This window comes from Crassostrea angulata, chromosome 3 (genome assembly GCF_025612915.1).
Source record: "Crassostrea angulata isolate pt1a10 chromosome 3, ASM2561291v2, whole genome shotgun sequence".
In the NCBI taxonomy this organism is placed as follows: Eukaryota; Metazoa; Mollusca; class Bivalvia; order Ostreida; family Ostreidae; genus Magallana; species Magallana angulata.
Window position 1 is genome coordinate 19524126 of NC_069113.1, and position 18440 is coordinate 19542565.

Here is an 18440-nt window from a genome sequence, read left to right on the forward strand (position 1 = left end):
TTATGGGGATGATTATTCATTGTTAAGAGTGAAATCTAAAAACATTGGTCTGAAACAAACAACAACAATTCAACAGAATGAAGTAATTCATAGTTCATTAATTTATTGACATTTCATGATAAAACATGTAGTTTTTATGGCAAAAGATCATAAAAATTCAGTAGTGTTTTTAATAATGTTGTACGTGGAAAAAAGAGAACTCCTTTGACAGCTTCAAAATTATGACAAACGAAGATTTTAGCCATACTAATATCAAAATCAAGCAACCATATTTCCATGCATTACCAAGTAATTTACTCCTTTAAAAAATCTAGAAAAGGTACTTGCCAGTAGTTTAATTTGATGTACATTAATTGTCAATGAGCACAATTCAGTCTGAGGGTAATGACAATTACCGCTACTAATGATCACCCATCAGAAACAAACTGGGTGTTCATATTTTCACTTAAGAATAAAGGGTCTTTAATTCTCATGCAGCAGAGTTAAAATATTAATCATAATACCCTTGAAAATATAATTTAATAAATCTATATTGATAATGATACAGTGAAACCTGTCTGCATCTACATTCTCTTCTAAGTATCCGGCCATTCTAAAAACAATTCTGATTTCTATAATTTATTAGAATTACATGTTTTTCATTAATTTTAACATCGTCACATCCAGCAATCTGACCATTCTGAATTCCTTCTAAAAGCACATGAATATAGACTGGTTTCACTGCATCAAAAGTAAACTAAACTTGGTTATCATCAACTTGGTAACTTGTACATGAACAACCAAGAGTACATCAGCTGTATCCACAAACAAAATTCATAGACACTGATTTTAAATAGCTGCCATGAGGTAGCAAACTGAACTCTTATTCGATTGGTCCAGGAATGACACTGTCTGTATTGGTCCTCTCCAACCGCGCGAACACAGCACCTTGACATGTTGAGGAAAGATGTGGCATTTGGTTGAATGTTCAATGCATACTCGATCCCACGTAGAACATCATTGGTCTTGAGAATAAGAAGCATTTCTCTAGGAATCTTGTTGAGTATTTCAGATATTTGTATTAGGTAGTTGGCAGCATTGTCTTTGATTTCATTACTCTGTCCATTAGAAAAAATAAACAATTAGGAGTTATATAATCAAAAAACCCAACATATTGCTTCATTAGGGGGATGGGTACCATACATTATGGCATTTTTACATCTATTAGACTGAAAACTAGCTAGTTCACAACATAAATTGAGGATGAATACTAGTATCCTAAAAGAATTTGACCCTTAAAACTTAAATCTCCTGTGACTGCTGTGTATATTATTTTTAAGTGTAGCTCATTTGATTGAATAGCTGCTGGTTTGTAGCTCTAAGGCTGAAAAAATTTAGAAGCTATATTTAAATAGTTGCAATTTATGGCTAAAAAAAAATTGAGCTACTTTTGGACTGAATAACTTTAATTCCACACATATTCTGTGAAAAATTAGTACCATTAAATTCTTCGGGCAATTTACTACTGCTATTATCACAGCTTTACTTGCCTCAACACTTTCTCTTAAATTAAACATGCAAACCGACCTCGAAATGAAGTAAGGTAAGTTCCTGTGCAGATTGACAGTTGCCATTTTTAAACATAAACAAATACACCACTTCACTTTACGGGGCTGATGATGGTGATGGTGTTTAATAGAATATCAGAACCAAGAAAAGTGACGATAAAGGAAGTAAAATGTCCATGAATTTTTTTTGGAATCAAATATTTGTATAACTGTGTTATAAAACAAGATTTATCTGTCCAAAACATAAATTGCAACTTAGTACAGAATATGTTTGGAAATGAGATTAATCAGTCCAAAACTAGCGCAATTTTTTAAGCCGGTTAAATTGCAGTTTTTATTATGGGAGGCACTGAAGCTCCCAAGTCGTCCATCCAGATTTTTTCAGACCAGGAGCTACAGACCTGCAGCTAGTGATCTGCATAATGTCAAATTCCATATTAAAGATCCTTCCAACCTAGCTGGGACTATATGGGGTGAATTATTATTGATAATGTACCTCAGATTGTGTAATCTCTGTCTTGTCTATTCCACTGGTGATAGCATTCCATGAGCGAGCCGTTATCATGCATGCAAACAGTCCATACATGTCGCCACAGTTCAGCTCTGTGGCATACTTTTTAATGCCCTCTAGGTCTGCATTGATAAGAGACATCCACAGCTTACTGTAGCTGACACGGAATGTATCTGTCAATGACTAAAAGAAAACAAAAACAGATGTATTAAATCAACGTTATACAAAAAGTTATCGGGGTGTTTCAAAATTATTTAATTACAGGTATATTCTAATTGGCTGACTCTTGTGACCTGAAGATAAACTGTTCCAGTATATATGTCAGCATTTTGTACTTTTCATGTATACGACTAAAATCTTGAAGATATACATGTTGATTGCACATGCAACTGTATAGATCTACAGTGCTGACAGTTCAAATTGTAACATGCACAAATACATTACATGTTCATGTACATGTATTACATACATAACCAAATTCTTCATTTTTTAAAATTTTGTATTGTATCATGATAAGTGAAAATGATACAGTGGAAAATATTACAATGGGTGTGAGGGGCACAACCACAAATCAAAGGTATATTTAAAAATATAATTTCAATATCACTTGAAATTACCTGAAGCTAAAAAGAATTGATGAAACAAAATATCAACATTTATACCTGATACAATCCATGATCCAGAAGGACTATTTGAGTTCCCTCCTCAGTTTTGTTGACCAGGACATTGCCGGGATGGGGGTCACAATGAACATAGCCCTGGACAAATATCATCTCGCTGTACAGCTTCCCCAAGTTCTTTGTGACCTAGATAATCATAGATAATCAGAATTACATATTGTCTAAACAAGGTTAATTCTATGTTCATAACCCGAACTTCAGAAGCAAACAAAATCCTTCTTTTTAAGAATTAGCAAAATTCACTTTGGTTTTTACTATATAAACTTTTGTTAAAATCTTTGTTTGCTTAACCTCCTTCCACCCTTATAGATTTTTATTTTCAATTTTAAGGCAAAGTTAAACGTAGAATAAATTTTAGATGACATTGTCATTTAAATGAATACCGGTACCAATTTTTGTGTTACAAGTGCTGTAAGAGTTTTCTCCCCTTCTAAAGCAATGAACTACAAAGTACATGTATCAGCCATCCATTTTTTCTCCTGCACCTTTATTGATTCTGTTACCTCATTGACATTTATTCCATGTTTCTCCATATACGCCTTGTCATCCACTTTTCCTCCCTCACAGAATTCCATAGTCAGCACCCTCTCCGAGGACAGATCCCAATGAATCTTGGGAACTTTCAGGAAGCTAAAGTGTTTAAAAAGTCTCTCAACCCTCTCACAGTTTCTTCCCTCATGGAGAAAGTCAAGCTCTAGCGGAAGATTCCTCTTTGTTTCTTCAGCAAGCCACATGTACTGGAAACCAGGGAAAACCCAGGCAATGCAGTGAACCAAAAGCTGCAAGAGAAAATTGGAGCAATCACTTTAAAAAATTTACCCTAGGTTGCAATTTGCATAATTTTTTAGATATTTTAATTCTTCATGTATAAATTTAGTTAGGAGAATGACACCAGGAATTCATTCTCCATATTTATTACCTCCATAGTTTTTATATCCACAAAGGAATGGCTTTTGACTTGCGGGTGTTGTATTTTGACAGCCACCACTGTTCCATCTTTGAGTGTTGCCTTGTGAACCTGGGCCAGCGAGGCAGCTCCAAGTGGCTCCTTCTCAAAACTATCAAAAACATCTTCCACCTAATGACAATACACAAGTCAACTTAAACCAAATAATTCCTATAGGACCATTGTACAATATTTAGACCTTTACCAGGACAAGAATATATTTACAGCACAAATGCTAAAACATTTATTTATTATACCTGTACTTCATGGAAAATTCATATTTCTGAAGAAATAATTTTGTGGATTTTCATATATATTTTGCTATATATCTGGAACAAAGAGGTATAGCGCACTTAATATTCTATTTGGCCTCAAATATAGGCTTTTGCAAACATCAGACACTTTCAATATTATACAATATTTAGTTTAAATATATTCAAAGAAACGCAAAATACACAATCACCATGCTCTAAGAGTGTTAATTATCTTACATGACATCATTAAAATATTCAAGTTTTGTCAGGGATATATAGGAAAGTGGTTAGTATATGATAAACAATTGGATATTTGACTATTTGAACCACTCTAAACCAAAGACTTCAGATTAAAATTATGTTCTACAGGTATTGTAGTACAGGTTTACATTGAATTAGTTTTGGTTTAACGTGGTCTTCGTACTGAAAATTAGACAAATATTTCAATTTTAGTCTTTTCTAATACAATCATGTTTATAGCCATATATATTGAAAATGCATCTGTTGAAAATGTTAGATGCGTGGCATAGTGGTAATGCGGAGGTCTTTTTGATTTTGTGGTAGCTGGATTGAATCCACTAAGTAGTAATTTTTTTCACGAAATTGAAACATGAACTGAATAGAGAGATTAGGATACACATATCTAATCTTCTGGTGGTTTTTTTTAAAATTATCTTCTTTAATTCAGTCTGAGTATGAGTACACCCAGCATAAACAGTTCTCTTCATTAACACTGTACATGTACTATATTTACACTTAGATCCATTGCACATTACTTGAACTTATCATGGTTCAGAATATCAACTACTGTTATACACAGAGTTTCCCGAATTTATGAGAAATCAGTTGTTTCAGACACCATTATAAAATCAGTACAGTGTATCCAGGTTTCGAAAATCATATTGCGACAGCTAGGTACCTGATCGAAGCTATTTTTGGTAACAGGTACTTTCCATCCAAACACAGGTGTAGGCGAAATAATGGGAAAAGGCGCTATACCTCTTTAGTAGAGAACAAAAAATGTTTCATACTGGTATTTATTTTATATTATGAGACAAGTTATCAAATTTTATATATTATCTTTGTGCAAAGTTACCTTCATTTTCAAATCTTCCTCAAAAACACCTTTCAGTTCATCTACGTTGGACTGTGGTGCTTTATTATGCAAAACCTTCATAGTCTCCACATATTCCTTTGGAAGCAAGTACTCCAAGGACCCAACATGCTGTCCTACCTTGATAAAAGCTCCGCCATTCAAACAGCACATATCTCTCAATTGCAATGCTGACCGCAAGTGAATCTAACAAGGCGCAAGTGGTCAAATTATAAATTCAATATTTTGCTTATTTAGGTTTAATGTTAAAAACAATCTATTGCTGTAAAGCAACAAACAAATAAGAACCTGAATGTTAATGAAGAACTGGCTGTCTCAGAAAAAAAGATTTCATGTACCGGTACATTAATATAAATGCAATACCTAACATTTCTTACCTCAGATTTTAGTTTTTGATACTCTGGAGAATCATAATCCACGCCTCGGAGGTTAATCTTGTAATCTGCAACAAGCCTCACTGCCTGCAATGATGAACATTCAAAATCTTATGTATACAGTAAGAACCATGTCCTTGTCAGTTCCACATTCAACAGCACTTGTGACAAGGTTATAGTGTCTAATAAAGGTTAAAGGTATCTAATAAGTATTCTTAACTTTCCCTAAGATCTTCTGATTTATACTGGAGAAGTGAGGCAGTGGTGGTGACACGGCAAGAGGTTGGATGGGTTTAAATGTACAATGGTGAAAAAAAAATTTTTATAAGAAACATGTAGCATTGTCATTCATGTGTAAATAGCAATACATACTGCCCATGCTGCTCGACCAAATCGGACCACACCTATGGTTGACATATCCCAGTCATTCTTCTGCAGGAGATAGCCTGTTGTACCCACAGCTCCTAACAGTCCTCCATATTTTGCTACCTTCCACAGTCGTTTAAACACCATCTTGACTGTCAGAAAGAGAAAGATAGAGCTTTAAAGCTTATGAAGTACATGTATTTAGAACCGCGAATTATCATGGATTTTTAAGATAAATAATAATCAATAGAATAAACTCCTGTCAGTACTTCAGAACTTTGATTATCTGACAAAGCATTAGATCATTTAGAATATTAAAAAAAATTCACTTTAACAGAACCCATATGGTTATTCCTCAGTTTAAAAACCACAGCTCTTCTGACTGAGCTGAAGGTTTAACCCACCAGCTAGTGCTAGTAGAAGTGAGGCTGTACTGAGCTTATATTCACACTTTCCCCCCATTTTTATTAGATTTCTATCCCTTATAATCTAGCTCACACGAGGCTCTTCAATCCACTCCACGTTAGTTATATTTTTGGCACCAATATAATAGAATCGGGGGAATGACCTCAGTAAGATTGAACTTGGGACCCTACAGTTTAAAAACCAACACTTTACCGACTGAGTTAAAGTTTCAACCCACTAGCTAGTGCTAGTAGGAGTATGGCTTTGATAGAATACCAATAATCTTACTGTGACCACGCTTAAACCAGGTCAATAGGACATCTGTCATTTTAATAGCGACAGAACATTCTATCTAGGTAGGGAGTGTATATGTTACTTTTATAAACAAAGAAGATTGGTATCTGATCATATTTACTACAAACCTGCTATAACTGGCTATATCAGAGGGGTTCATGATGAGCCCCTGCATGTCGCTAAATGTACAGTAGAAAGATAAATTTACTGTGACCAGGCTATGCTCAGGTCATTGTAAGAATTCAACTCATATACTTGCAATGTAGCAGTTGTGAAGCAGATCTGCTTCGTGTAGATTTTTAGTTTTTTAAAAATAATCTGCAGGGAAAAAACGCTTATTCATAATAAACCTTGTGGAAAATGTGTATGTAGTTAAGTCCACAAGTTATCCATCTAATGGTCACACCATAACGACCAAGGCATTTACACTATTTCAATGTTTGAATTTGCTTGCCGTTTTTCCGGAAATTGCATACAGAAAATTTTATCACTAATATGACAACTGTAAACAGCGAATTTTCAAAAGTGATGCAACGGTAAATGGGACTATAAAAGAGCAACAATGGAGGACATATTTTGGACCAATCATATGAAAATTTTGGCAAGATACAATGCAATATTTTTTTTTCATTTGCTACGACGTGGGTATAGGGGACTATTTCTATTGTTAAACCGGGTCTGTAGGACATCTGTCATTTAAACGATAGAACATACTAATGTTCTATCTACATTTAAAGATATTTTAAAAAAGTAATCACAAACAGTAGTCAAAAGAGCGCAAAAATATTTGTTAAATCATTGATCACAAATCCTTTCAGTCATCTTTTGATTGTAAAAGTGTTTATAAATGTGTAATTCATTTTTAAATGTTAATAAATACCTTAGAATCCGAATTTACTCTATAACAAAATGCATGAAGTGTAAATCTATTTAAAATCTGAAACTTTTCTTTAAAAAATGAGATGTATGTTTAATCAGAGGAACTAAAACATCAATATTACTAATACATACTAATGGCCCTTTACATTCCAGTCACTTACCCAACTGTTGCTTACATAAACTGACATTTAGAGGGCGTGGAAGAAATTTGACAAGTTAATTCTTTGTTATTCCGTTGAACATATTTTCATACGAAATGTTCAAAAAATGTTTTATTCTTCTAAGTTCGTGATTTTTATAAATTTATATTAAATCATTGATTTAATGAACTTCTTAAAATATGATATTTTATGAAAGTATTTGTCGAAAAACTTTTGCACGACTTATTTCGAATGGTGGTCATCTCGCCCTTAAGACAATTCGTCCCCTAGTCTGAGAATACCTGTCCCGAGAAAATGACAGTTTGGACAGAACGGAATATTTATTTTTTATTTAGAGCCTATAATATACAAATAAAAAAAACAATTAGAGGAAATGATGGACAATATATATAGTACACATAACAATACTCTTTCAAGTTAGATTATTGATATGATTATTCGCTAACCATTCAAGAACCCCGGGGGGGGGGGGGGGGGGTTAATGCATTCAAATGTATTTAATTACTTATAACATATTATTTTGTAATAATCCCCACAAAATTGATTGCCCTTGTCTTTAGTAATAATTAAGTAACCAAAAAAGGTTCAGTGTTCATATCTGAAAAATTTGCATTGAGCTTTCAATATACGTAAGTGGGAAAAAGGTAGAACACACTTAGTTTATGACATCGCCTAAAATATTGTGCTTTCAAAAATTGTAAACAATAACAATATTTAATTACAGTATATATCTTTAAAGGAATACAAATAACACAATAACCTGATTGAAATAGTCCCTATATATATTATCTGAAAGGACATTAATGAATATTCGGGTTTTGTGAGGAGCAAGTTTTGAAAATGAACCACCTTAATAAAAATAAAATATTTTTGTCGACAGGTTTAAAAGTTTTTACATTAAATTCATTTAAATTCAAACACACATTCGTATACAGTTTCATAAGTATGCAGAAAAGATATAAACCGATGATTATGATTACAACTCTGACGGTTTTGAAGAGCCATAATCAGATTTATTTATGTAGCTCGAAAGAATGATATTTCAATTTATTTTAAACTCGCTGGACAGCTATAAAAATAGTAGAAATCAAATCAATATACGTTAACATTAGAATACTGAATATATGCAGAGACATAAATAACAATGTCTCTGATATATGGTAATCTTCCTAACTGTATTAATTTTATGAAATTAAATGGTGGTTGCCGTGTTCGATAGAAATTCGCGTTAAATGTTTGTTTATTTTGCCTACACACGGAACATACCCGCTCTGTAAATATAGTCGTCTACGTGCATGTAATGTGTCAATATTTAAATATACGACTCTTCAGGCGTTACGCGTATTAAAAATGAAAAAAAAAAAAATGATAAATTTGAGTTCAAATCGTGTCCAAGTCCCTAAATTTAACGAGGCCGAGTACAGAACGAGTACGCACGCTTTCGCGCAGCGTTTCATTTGTATTGTGACGTCATCTTTTTGCTTGGTTGACGCCATGGCGTGATAGTTTCAACTGCAGATATTCAGCGAAAATTGTTGAAAATATCTCGTTTGATGCGTTAAAATAATGTTATATTGTGGAATAAACATTAATGTCTCGAAGTATAAGCTATATTTGGGCTCGGGTCGAAAACGAGAAGAGGGTTCAGCAAGCCTAGCCCTCTGTCACGTTTTCTTAACCCGCCTAAATATAGCTTAATTCATATATTTCAAGACAGTAACCATGTATTTTATATTAATGACCCTTAATATATGATGTTATATATTTTTTTATTACTTAAATATGTCTGAATGTTTTAATAATACTATATAGATCACCTTTTCCGCCTTTGTCAAATAAAAAATAGCCATTATCTGACGAATCTGGGAAATAGGGCATACAAAAATCAACTTTGATAAGACCCCTGGAACAAACCAGGAGGTAAAAGGTTTTTTTTTATTTGACCATTTGATGCCTTTTAGCAATAACTTTAATAAGTAGAACAGAAAAAGAAATCCCTAGGGCAGAAGTTTTGAAAAAATGTAAAAAATATGAAAAATTGATACATTTCAAGCAAAATCCCATAGGGTCCTATGTTAAAGATTAACAAACTTTGAGATGACCCCCTAAACAAACGGTGTGGTAAATGTCTTATTTTTTAATCTTAAAATAATAATTATATCAGTAGAAATTCATGTAAAAAGTTTCATCCAAAAATCTAGGGCAGAACAAATTAGACCCGGCCTCGTTAAACAGAGGTCAATATTTATTCATTTTTCCATTTTTCTAATCTTATGTCCAAAATTATGACAAATCCGTGATCATGGATGCTATTAAACTTACAGAATATCAAGGCTTTTTTTTTTTAAGAAAAAGCACGTCTCGGTCATAAACTGACATAAGCGTAATAACGTTGAAGATATACTTTTTTGTTGTAAGACAAGCCATCATGCTTTCATTGAGATATTTTCATTGGGGGGGGTCTTAATTTTTCAATTTTTTTTTTTTAATTTGGATTTTTCCCTTATGTTTCTTTAAATCAACCATTTTAATCATTTCAATTATGGAATCATCGATAAAAAATATTTATAAAACATGGCATGGTCAGTCTTAATATGGTTTCTTTACAATGTGGATAAAGAAAGTGGGCGAGTTGTCTTGGAAGCGAATTACCACGGTTCCAAACATTCCCTTCGTAATTCCTTTGATGATTCATCTCTAACTGGTAAGCATCCGAGGTGTTCCGATTGAAAATAAAATCAAGATGGCGATGAAATTGTCTGAGTGAGTGAAAAATTAAATCTTTTTTGCTGCTTATAATTGATTTTACATACATCATGTGATAAAAATTATTAACTGTATATTATCATCACAAGGTCGTAAATGTTTAAAACTGAAGAATCCAAATAATGTAGTAAATGACATGTGTACACTTCCCATCATTGTTCAGCATGTTCAGTGGAATCAGTGCTATAAACATGATAAACAAAAGGTCAATTAATTTTAAATATATGTGAAATATGTTCAGATTTCCTATCACAAAATAATTCATGTTGAATTTTTAACCTAAATTAAAAGTTATCCATTCTGTATTATCTTTTGAGAACTGCCAGTGTACAGGCATAGTCCTCATCCTTCATGAACATGACGAAGGCTGTGCCTGTTAACTTCTTGAAACAGAGTAATCGACTCTGCTAAAAATGATAAAATGCCCTATGTGTATTAAACCACCAGCAAGTAATGTTTGTTTTCTCCTTATTCCTTTCCTGATAGCTGCTGTACAGCCGGTGCTGCTCTTTTTGTGGGGCAAATTAATACTGGATTGACTGATTTATTCTCACCAATAGCCATTTCTCACCTTTGCAATCAAAATGTCACATACACAAACTTATGTGGTCATATGGCAAGAATTGAGATACTTGATGAGAATCGGGTCTTGCTAAGGCATTTGTAGTTTCATATTAGTTTGACAAATTTTAGTTGATAACTTGATAGATAGCTAATGAGTAATGACATTAATCAAACAATTGCAGTTGCATCATATTTCACAAAACTAGTACCGGTATGTCAATTTCTTTGTGAAAAGCACTATGCAGATTAAGTAAAATATGGTTATAATTGTTCCAACGTAGAATTCTGAACGTTGTTCTGACATTACATTTAGGTTAAAAACATGTTGATTACATACCATTAAATCAATACATGTACTGGTACATGTTCTAAATAACTGACTGTTGTAAAAAAAGTTTATTAATGATGTTTTTAACTCCATAACATTTAGCAGGAACATTGGATGCTTTGCTTGGGTTACTTAATGTCTTTTTTTTTTTATTCAGTATATTGCCGGCTCCAAGCCAGCATGTGTTTGATAGAGAGGATGATGAGCAACAACAGAGGAGTCAGACACAGGTACAGCCATATCGGCACCAAATAAAAAATTAAGGATTTATTTTTTTTTCACTACCAAATGAGAGTGATATAAAACAAATTTTAATCTGAATTTATCATAACAAATTACAATTATTCAAGAATTATAAAAACTTAAAGACATGTTATGTTATCATTTAAATGTTAAAATTCTTTCTTTTAATTCATGAAACATTTCATGCATAAGCAAATCAAGATGTCTTTTTTTGTGTTTTAGCAGTTGAATGTGGAATTTTTTAAATTAAAAATTGGGATATATCTAGCATGTTTTGCATTGACATTAGAACTGTGTTCAGGGCCATTCATATAGGAGGGGGGAAAGGGCTGATTTATTTTCATATCATGTATTTTTTTTTAAAATGTAACTTAGCCTGTTCTGTCATAAACTATTCAGATGATGCCAGTAATGAGCAGAAGAACAGCTCCACCTTATGGTCACAGAAAAGGATGGGTGCCAAGAACACAAGATGTAAGTTTAGATGGATCTCCATCATAAGCTTGTTAACATTCAAAGACCTAATTTTCCATGATTTCCTATCAAATGCATGCTTGTTTAATACCTCGCATAGAAGAAATTCTTTAATAGTTTTCTGATTCAGTAGCATGTTTCTGTTTTGAAATAACAGGATTTTGGAGATGGAGGGGCTTTTCCAGAAGTTCCCGTCGCACAGTTTCCCCTAGGAATGGGACAAAAGAAGTCCACATCCAATGCACTGGCAGTACAGCTAGACAGCAGTGGGAAAATCAAGTATGACGCCATTGCCAGATATGGTCATGGAAAAGACAAGGTAAAGAGCATTGATGATTTAAAATACTATGTTGAAGGGACTTCTGTAAATTTTAGCAGGCATGTGCATTATTATAGAGTTTGGTTTCATTGTAAATACTTAACATAGTCATTATTTTTTGTTTTGATGACTGACTAATTTCATGGGGTATTATGGAGTTGTAGCCCTCTTCCACTAAAAAATGAAATTGGGAGAGAACCACATTATTGTAGATAATGACTTACTTTTTCATGAAAAATGTCAATGAAAACCAAAATTAACAACCCTTGATAAATTTATAATCACAAGATACAATCACAGATGAAACAATTAATAAAGCATAATCTGTAGTTTCCCATGCCATAAAATTTATCTAAAAGCCTCCATTGTGAATACATATCAGTGCTCCAGGAGAAATAAAGCAGGCAAGACAAGTTGCCTCCCTCACAGAATGACAAGATCCATGACTTTATATAGCAAAGAGTGAAAATAGAAAAACTGTAATTAAAGTAACTTTATTGCATGCAATGGGCATGGAATACAATGTAATAAGAAACACCTGGATGGAAATACCAATGATATTAATAGCTACAAAGCTAAAAGTAAGTAAAATTTACATATATAAATACTTTATATGATGGTGTATTCTCTTCTGTTAGGTTGTTCACTCCAAATTTCAAGACTTGGTACCCAAACAAATTGATGAGGATGATCCAGACATGCAGATTCCTGATGAAGAAGCAGTGATGGACACCACTGAGAAAACTAGGCAGGCCCTAGAAAAACTGGTCTCCACTAAGATATCAGCAGCTCTGCCGGTCCGGGCAGCTGAAAAGCAAGCCCCAGCCCAGTATATCAGGTAATAGTCAAGAGAAACATATTTTTTGTGTAATAAGAAAAGAACTGGACGTGTAAGCTATAGAAATATATATTTTGAAAATATACATAAAAGATATACAGCAAAACTCGGTTATAACGAAGTCACTGGGACCTAAGAATTACTTTGTTATATTTGAATTCGTTATAACCGTATAAGAAATTTATTAAATTTACATAGCTGGGGATCCAAGATGACTTCGCTATGTCCGTGAATTCGCAATATCCGTGTTCGTACTAAACGAGTTTTACTGTAGTTAATAGACTTGGAAATATTTTGGGTTTTAATATTGCATTCGTAGTATATTTCTAATTCCATGTGTAAAAAAGAAATAATTCTCTTTCCTAGATACACCCCATCACAGCAAGGTGTTGCCTTCAATTCAGGAGCCAAACAAAGAATTATCAGGATGGTGGAAGCCCAGAGAGACCCCATGGAACCTCCCAAATTTAAGTTAGTAATTATATTGCAAAACCGTGTCACAGAAAATGATTATTTAATGTGTTCATTGTTTATACATTATTGACACATATACTTAAAGTAATTTCTGATATGTGTTGTTTTTTTTTATTTTGATTTGACAACTGATGCAAGGACTATGTTATCTGCAAAACAAAGTGTTCAATTTTTCAAATCTTTACATACAGAGTGAACAAGAAGATTCCCAGAGGCCCCCCCTCACCCCCTGCTCCAGTCATGCACTCTCCTAACAGAAAGGTATGCTATCTTAAAAGTATTATTAGTGAACAAGTTACGTAGTCTTACATTTGTGTGTTCAATTCTGCATCTGATAATAACAATACATCTTGTTGATTTGTAGGTCACTGTGAAAGAACAGCAAGAATGGAAGATTCCACCCTGTATCTCAAATTGGAAAAACGCCAAGGTACTGAAATTCAAAACTTTTACAAGTTTTTTCAAAGTGTTTGCCCATGAAGTGTATTTTGAATGATTTGTTGGAAACAACAGCTTGTTCATAAAGATTTTAAGTCACTGTAAATCTACAGTTTCCGGGGGAGGGGGGGGGGGGGTGACTGTTATTTTAACATATACTGTACAGGATTCAGAACAAAGATTTGAATTCAGAATTGACATAAAAATATCCCCTATTATAGGGATATCTCCCTTCCCCCTTTGCTACTTTAACCGTTCACTTATGTAAATTGTTTCACCCAATTTTAAAATTTTCAAGAAATTTGTGTTGACAATGATACATGTATATCCAATATTATTAAATTGAGGATAAAATTAAGGAAATGAAACTTGCAATTTTTTTCTAATATATTAATGCTTGATTAAGTTCTTTAAATTGAAAGAACAAGTTCACTGCTTTGTTATACAATCCAAAATGAATTCATCTTTTTATAAACTTTTCATGCATTGTAATTCTATATCAGCTCTAAATGTTTCGTTGACAGGGTTACACAATTCCACTGGACAAGAGATTGGCAGCTGATGGGAGGGGTTTGCAAGGTGTACACATCAATGAAAACTTTGCTAAACTTGCAGAGGCTTTATACATTGCAGACAGAAAGGTAAGGTTCATTGTATAATAATTCCATTCATATTGAAGTTTCGTTTCTCTGTTTCTCATGGGACTCATTGAATGATCTATGGCTTTCTGGTAATGTATGATTAATTTTTCTGGTTTTCTGGAATGTTTGATTTTTCTGGTTGTAGGCTAGAGAAGCAGTGGAAATGAGAGCACAGATTGACAGGAAAATAGCTCAAAGAGAAAAGGAAAAGAAGGAGGCAACTCTCAGACAGCTGGCCCAGAAAGCCAGGGACGAGAGAGCGGGCATTAAATCTCATGACAGTAAATATCAACAATTATGTGATTTTAAACCCTAAAAATCTTAGGAAATGATTGCTTCCATATAAAATTTAAAGAGATAGTCAGAAAACAAGCCTGCTTGATGTTTTTTTCACGAGTGTAAAGATGAGTAGCTGGTCTTAGTTGTCTTTTTTTTTCCTAATTCCCAGATGATGAGGTGCAAGAAAGAGATGAAATCAGAAGAGATAGACAAAAGGAGAGACAGAGAGACAGGAATTTGGCCAGGGCTGCCCCAGACAAGAGATCTAGGATACAGAGAGAGCGAGAAAGGGACATCAGTGAAAAGATTGCACTCAACTTACCGGACGCAAGAGCAGGAGGCAGCGGGGATGTCCAGTTTGATCAGCGACTTTTCAATCAGTCAAAGGTAATGTGTCCTCACTGCTTAAATTTTCATGGTTTTTAGAAAATTTATTCAATTGCAATGCAAATTAAATTTTAAACTGTCAAATATTGAATTTTAAACTGTCACCTTCTTTCATTTTAGTCTTCATATTAATCTTGTATGCTATGTTTGTTACCAAAAATGAACTTTACAAGCATTGAATAGATTAATTTTTTTAATTTTAATATAAAGATAGTTTTCTAAAATGACACGGATCAACTTTAATAGTGAAGTCTAAAAAGCATATGTGCACATATATATGTATATTATGTGCATATATGCTTTTTGTATAAGACTCTCAAAGTGAAATTTTGTTTCCATGGATATATTAGACTGTACATTTAATTAAAAGGTAAGCAGATTGCAAAAATATAATTGAATTTAGCTTTCATTATGACTACTTACAAAATTTCACATTGTGTTGTTTGGTTTCAGGGTATGGACAGTGGTTATGGAGATGATGAGGCGTACAATGTGTATGACCAGCCCTGGCGAAAGGGCCAGTCAGAAATCGCCAACAACATCTACAGACCCTCCAAGAACGTAGACAAGGAGATGTATGGAGGCGATCTGGAAACTATCATGAAGTCCAATAGGTATACATACTGCTTCGTTCTTTTCATTTTCTGGGTGAAGAAGTTGAGATTTAGTCTTTCTCTCTATTTATATATACTGTGGTTGTACGTGAAATCATCTTATTTTACACTTAGGTTTGTGCCTGACAGAGGGTTTGCTGGTAGCGACAGAAACTCGAGGAGAGAGGGACCTGTTCAGTTTGAGCAGGAGGAGGAGGATCCCTTTGGTCTGGGTCAGTTCTTGGAGGAGGCCAAGAGGGGAGACAACAAGCGCAAGGCCGATGACTCTCGGTCAAGCCGAGACTATGACAGCAGCAAAAGTAAAAAGAGGCGCGACTAGAGGAAAGGGATCGGATGTAGAGGATGTTGATTTGTCTCCCTTTTTCCTGAACTTTTTGCCCCTCTTTATTCTCTTCTTTATGGAAGGGACATTATTTGTGATCACAGATCAAGAAATAGTCATGAAAAATTACACCCCCCAAAAAAATTATTAAAAATTTGTGTATGTATATTGTGAGACTGAAATTTACCTCATGGTTTTATGAATGTTTGTGTCATATCATTAGACATCTAAAGCAAATAAATCATTTTGTGATGTGTAATTACTTTTTAATACAGAAATCAAAAGTCCAAACTACCTATAATGGAACTGAATTAGATCATTCTTATTTTTACAAAAGATCTGGTATGTACTTTTAATTCATATTTAGTAGTATTACACATGAAATTAAAAAATGTCTTTTTATTCCAATCATCATTTTTCCTGCGTTTATTTTAACCAAGTTGGTTAACATGTTCGGAGTTTCAATTGCAAGTACATGTACTCTAAATGTGCCTGCCTAGATGACACAGCAGCCATGATAAACCTGTGTACAATTTACACACATAAAACACCAAAAATAACTTGATGTCCTTAGTTCATTTCCTGGATGATAAAGGCATGGACATAGCAATATCTAGGAAATGGCTGGTCTGGCTCTGAATGTCAACTAACTGGCAAGGAAGAATCGATATAGGAGATGGGGACATCCGAACAAACAATGTTGAAGTTTACTTATATGAGCACCCTTAATATTGATTTAGTTTGAGGTTTACATATATGAGCTCCCATTACATTGATTATTACATTGGCTGATTGGTACAGCATATATAGATTCTTGTTGTTAGGCGCAGTCAGTTTCAAAACAAAAAAAAAAACAATTTAATGCAATTGAGTATATGGAACTGATTATTAACTATTGTTCTCATATGCAACCTACAAATAAGACAAATATGAAGTTCAGGAAGCGCTTAGCCGATTTTCATTTTAAAGAGAACACTAAGATACAAGCATTGTATATAGCTGACCGTGTATCCAGTGTTTCGCAAAGATGCACAATTTCACACCCCGTCAAATTGCCGTCCATGAGAAATTTAACCTTTTGTTTTTACATTGTGATATAATCTAGTCTCATAGCGGATGTCAATTCTCCATGTAATCCGAGAACTTCGATTGTCTGTCTGGTATTGGTGGTATAGATGACTCGACGAAACCAAGATTTGTTCAAATGTAGACGTTGTGACAACGAAAATGTCGGCTTCTCAAAAATCAGGCGAAGATTTATATGATTTGGATATTTCTTTAGTATCAAGAGTGAATCGTGTTACCGAGGCCAGGCTGAACAAGTACTTGACTGAGCTTCAGGGGAAGTACGACGTGATTGTCCGCAAGCTTCAGAAGAAAATCATAGAAACCAGACGAGAGTTGGAACTCATGCAAACGGAGCGGGATAAAATAGCAATGAAGGTGGTGAAAAAATACAACAGTAGAACGACTGACGAGAAAGAGCAAGTTGTGTCAGGCGGAAACTTGAAGAAAATTTCGGCGTCATCGACCAGTACTTTAGCGTCGCTTCCCGTTACGGGTTCTGCCACAAATTTTGAATCCGCGAGTGAGTCGTTGCCGTTGTCCAATATGTCGGCTTCAGTCTTTGAATCGACTTTGGAACCTGTGTATGAAAATGCACCTACAGCCCCGATTGTAAGGCCTCACACGCTAGGAAACCCCTATAAGTTGTATCAAAATCAGAATCAACCAAAGTTTGGTCGCAATAGCAATGAAGGTTTTCGACGCTTGTTGGAATTAAATGAAAGAAATGTGAGTCGCATGGAGCGAAGTTTCGGAGGGGATCACAGATCTAGGGACAACCGACGCAGCAATGAGCATGGTGAGGGGTCTACTTTTGTGACAGAGATCTGGAAGAAGAATCGCTGTTTAAGTCGTGGACATATGCCGAGTAAAGAACTGAGTGTGGAGAGAGTGTACAAGCTAGGGGAGCGGGGTGTAGAACCACGCCCAAAGCCACCCCAGACGGTGGGCTACGAAATCATGACCACGAGTCGACCAGTGAGACTCGAACCACTGTCCGACAAACACAGACTCAAGTCGGGCTCGCACTTGTCAGTCATGACGGTTATATAAATTCGTGTGAATTGTCGTTCCCGGTTTTTAAACTTTGTTTCAAGAGAATTAAAAAAAATGTTAATCTCTTTCCTTAAATGTCAGCCAAATTTCGGGATATTTTA

At 34.3% G+C, this 18440-nt stretch overlaps 2 protein-coding genes across 3 annotated transcripts; one reads left to right on the forward strand and one right to left on the reverse strand.

Annotated features, from left to right (window-relative positions):
• Nucleotides 1-56: 56 nt before the first annotated feature.
• LOC128177516 (aarF domain-containing protein kinase 1-like) lies at nt 57-7577 on the reverse strand. 2 transcript variants are annotated; one of them, XM_052844243.1, is made up of 9 exons: nt 7503-7574; nt 5799-5944; nt 5430-5513; nt 5035-5238; nt 3658-3816; nt 3242-3517; nt 2721-2864; nt 2044-2241; nt 57-1097 (listed from the first exon to the last, which is right to left on the reverse strand). In XM_052844243.1, the coding sequence occupies exons 2-9, from the start codon at nt 5937-5939 to the stop codon at nt 753-755; spliced, it is 1551 nt and encodes a 516-aa protein (XP_052700203.1). In that variant the 5' UTR covers nt 5940-5944; nt 7503-7574; the 3' UTR covers nt 57-752. The 2 variants fall into 2 exon arrangements, with proteins under 2 accessions (XP_052700203.1, XP_052700202.1); XM_052844242.1 differs by having other exon boundaries at nt 58-1097; nt 7532-7577.
• Nucleotides 7578-10200: 2623 nt separating this feature from the next.
• Nucleotides 10201-16629, forward strand: LOC128178457 (SNW domain-containing protein 1-like). Its single transcript, XM_052845625.1, has 13 exons — nt 10201-10294; nt 11347-11419; nt 11832-11906; nt 12064-12225; nt 12864-13063; nt 13430-13534; nt 13729-13798; nt 13902-13967; nt 14500-14616; nt 14762-14897; nt 15065-15282; nt 15736-15896; nt 16011-16629. The coding sequence occupies exons 1-13, from the start codon at nt 10275-10277 to the stop codon at nt 16213-16215; spliced, it is 1608 nt and encodes a 535-aa protein (XP_052701585.1). The 5' UTR covers nt 10201-10274; the 3' UTR covers nt 16216-16629.
• Nucleotides 16630-18440: the final 1811 nt, after the last annotated feature.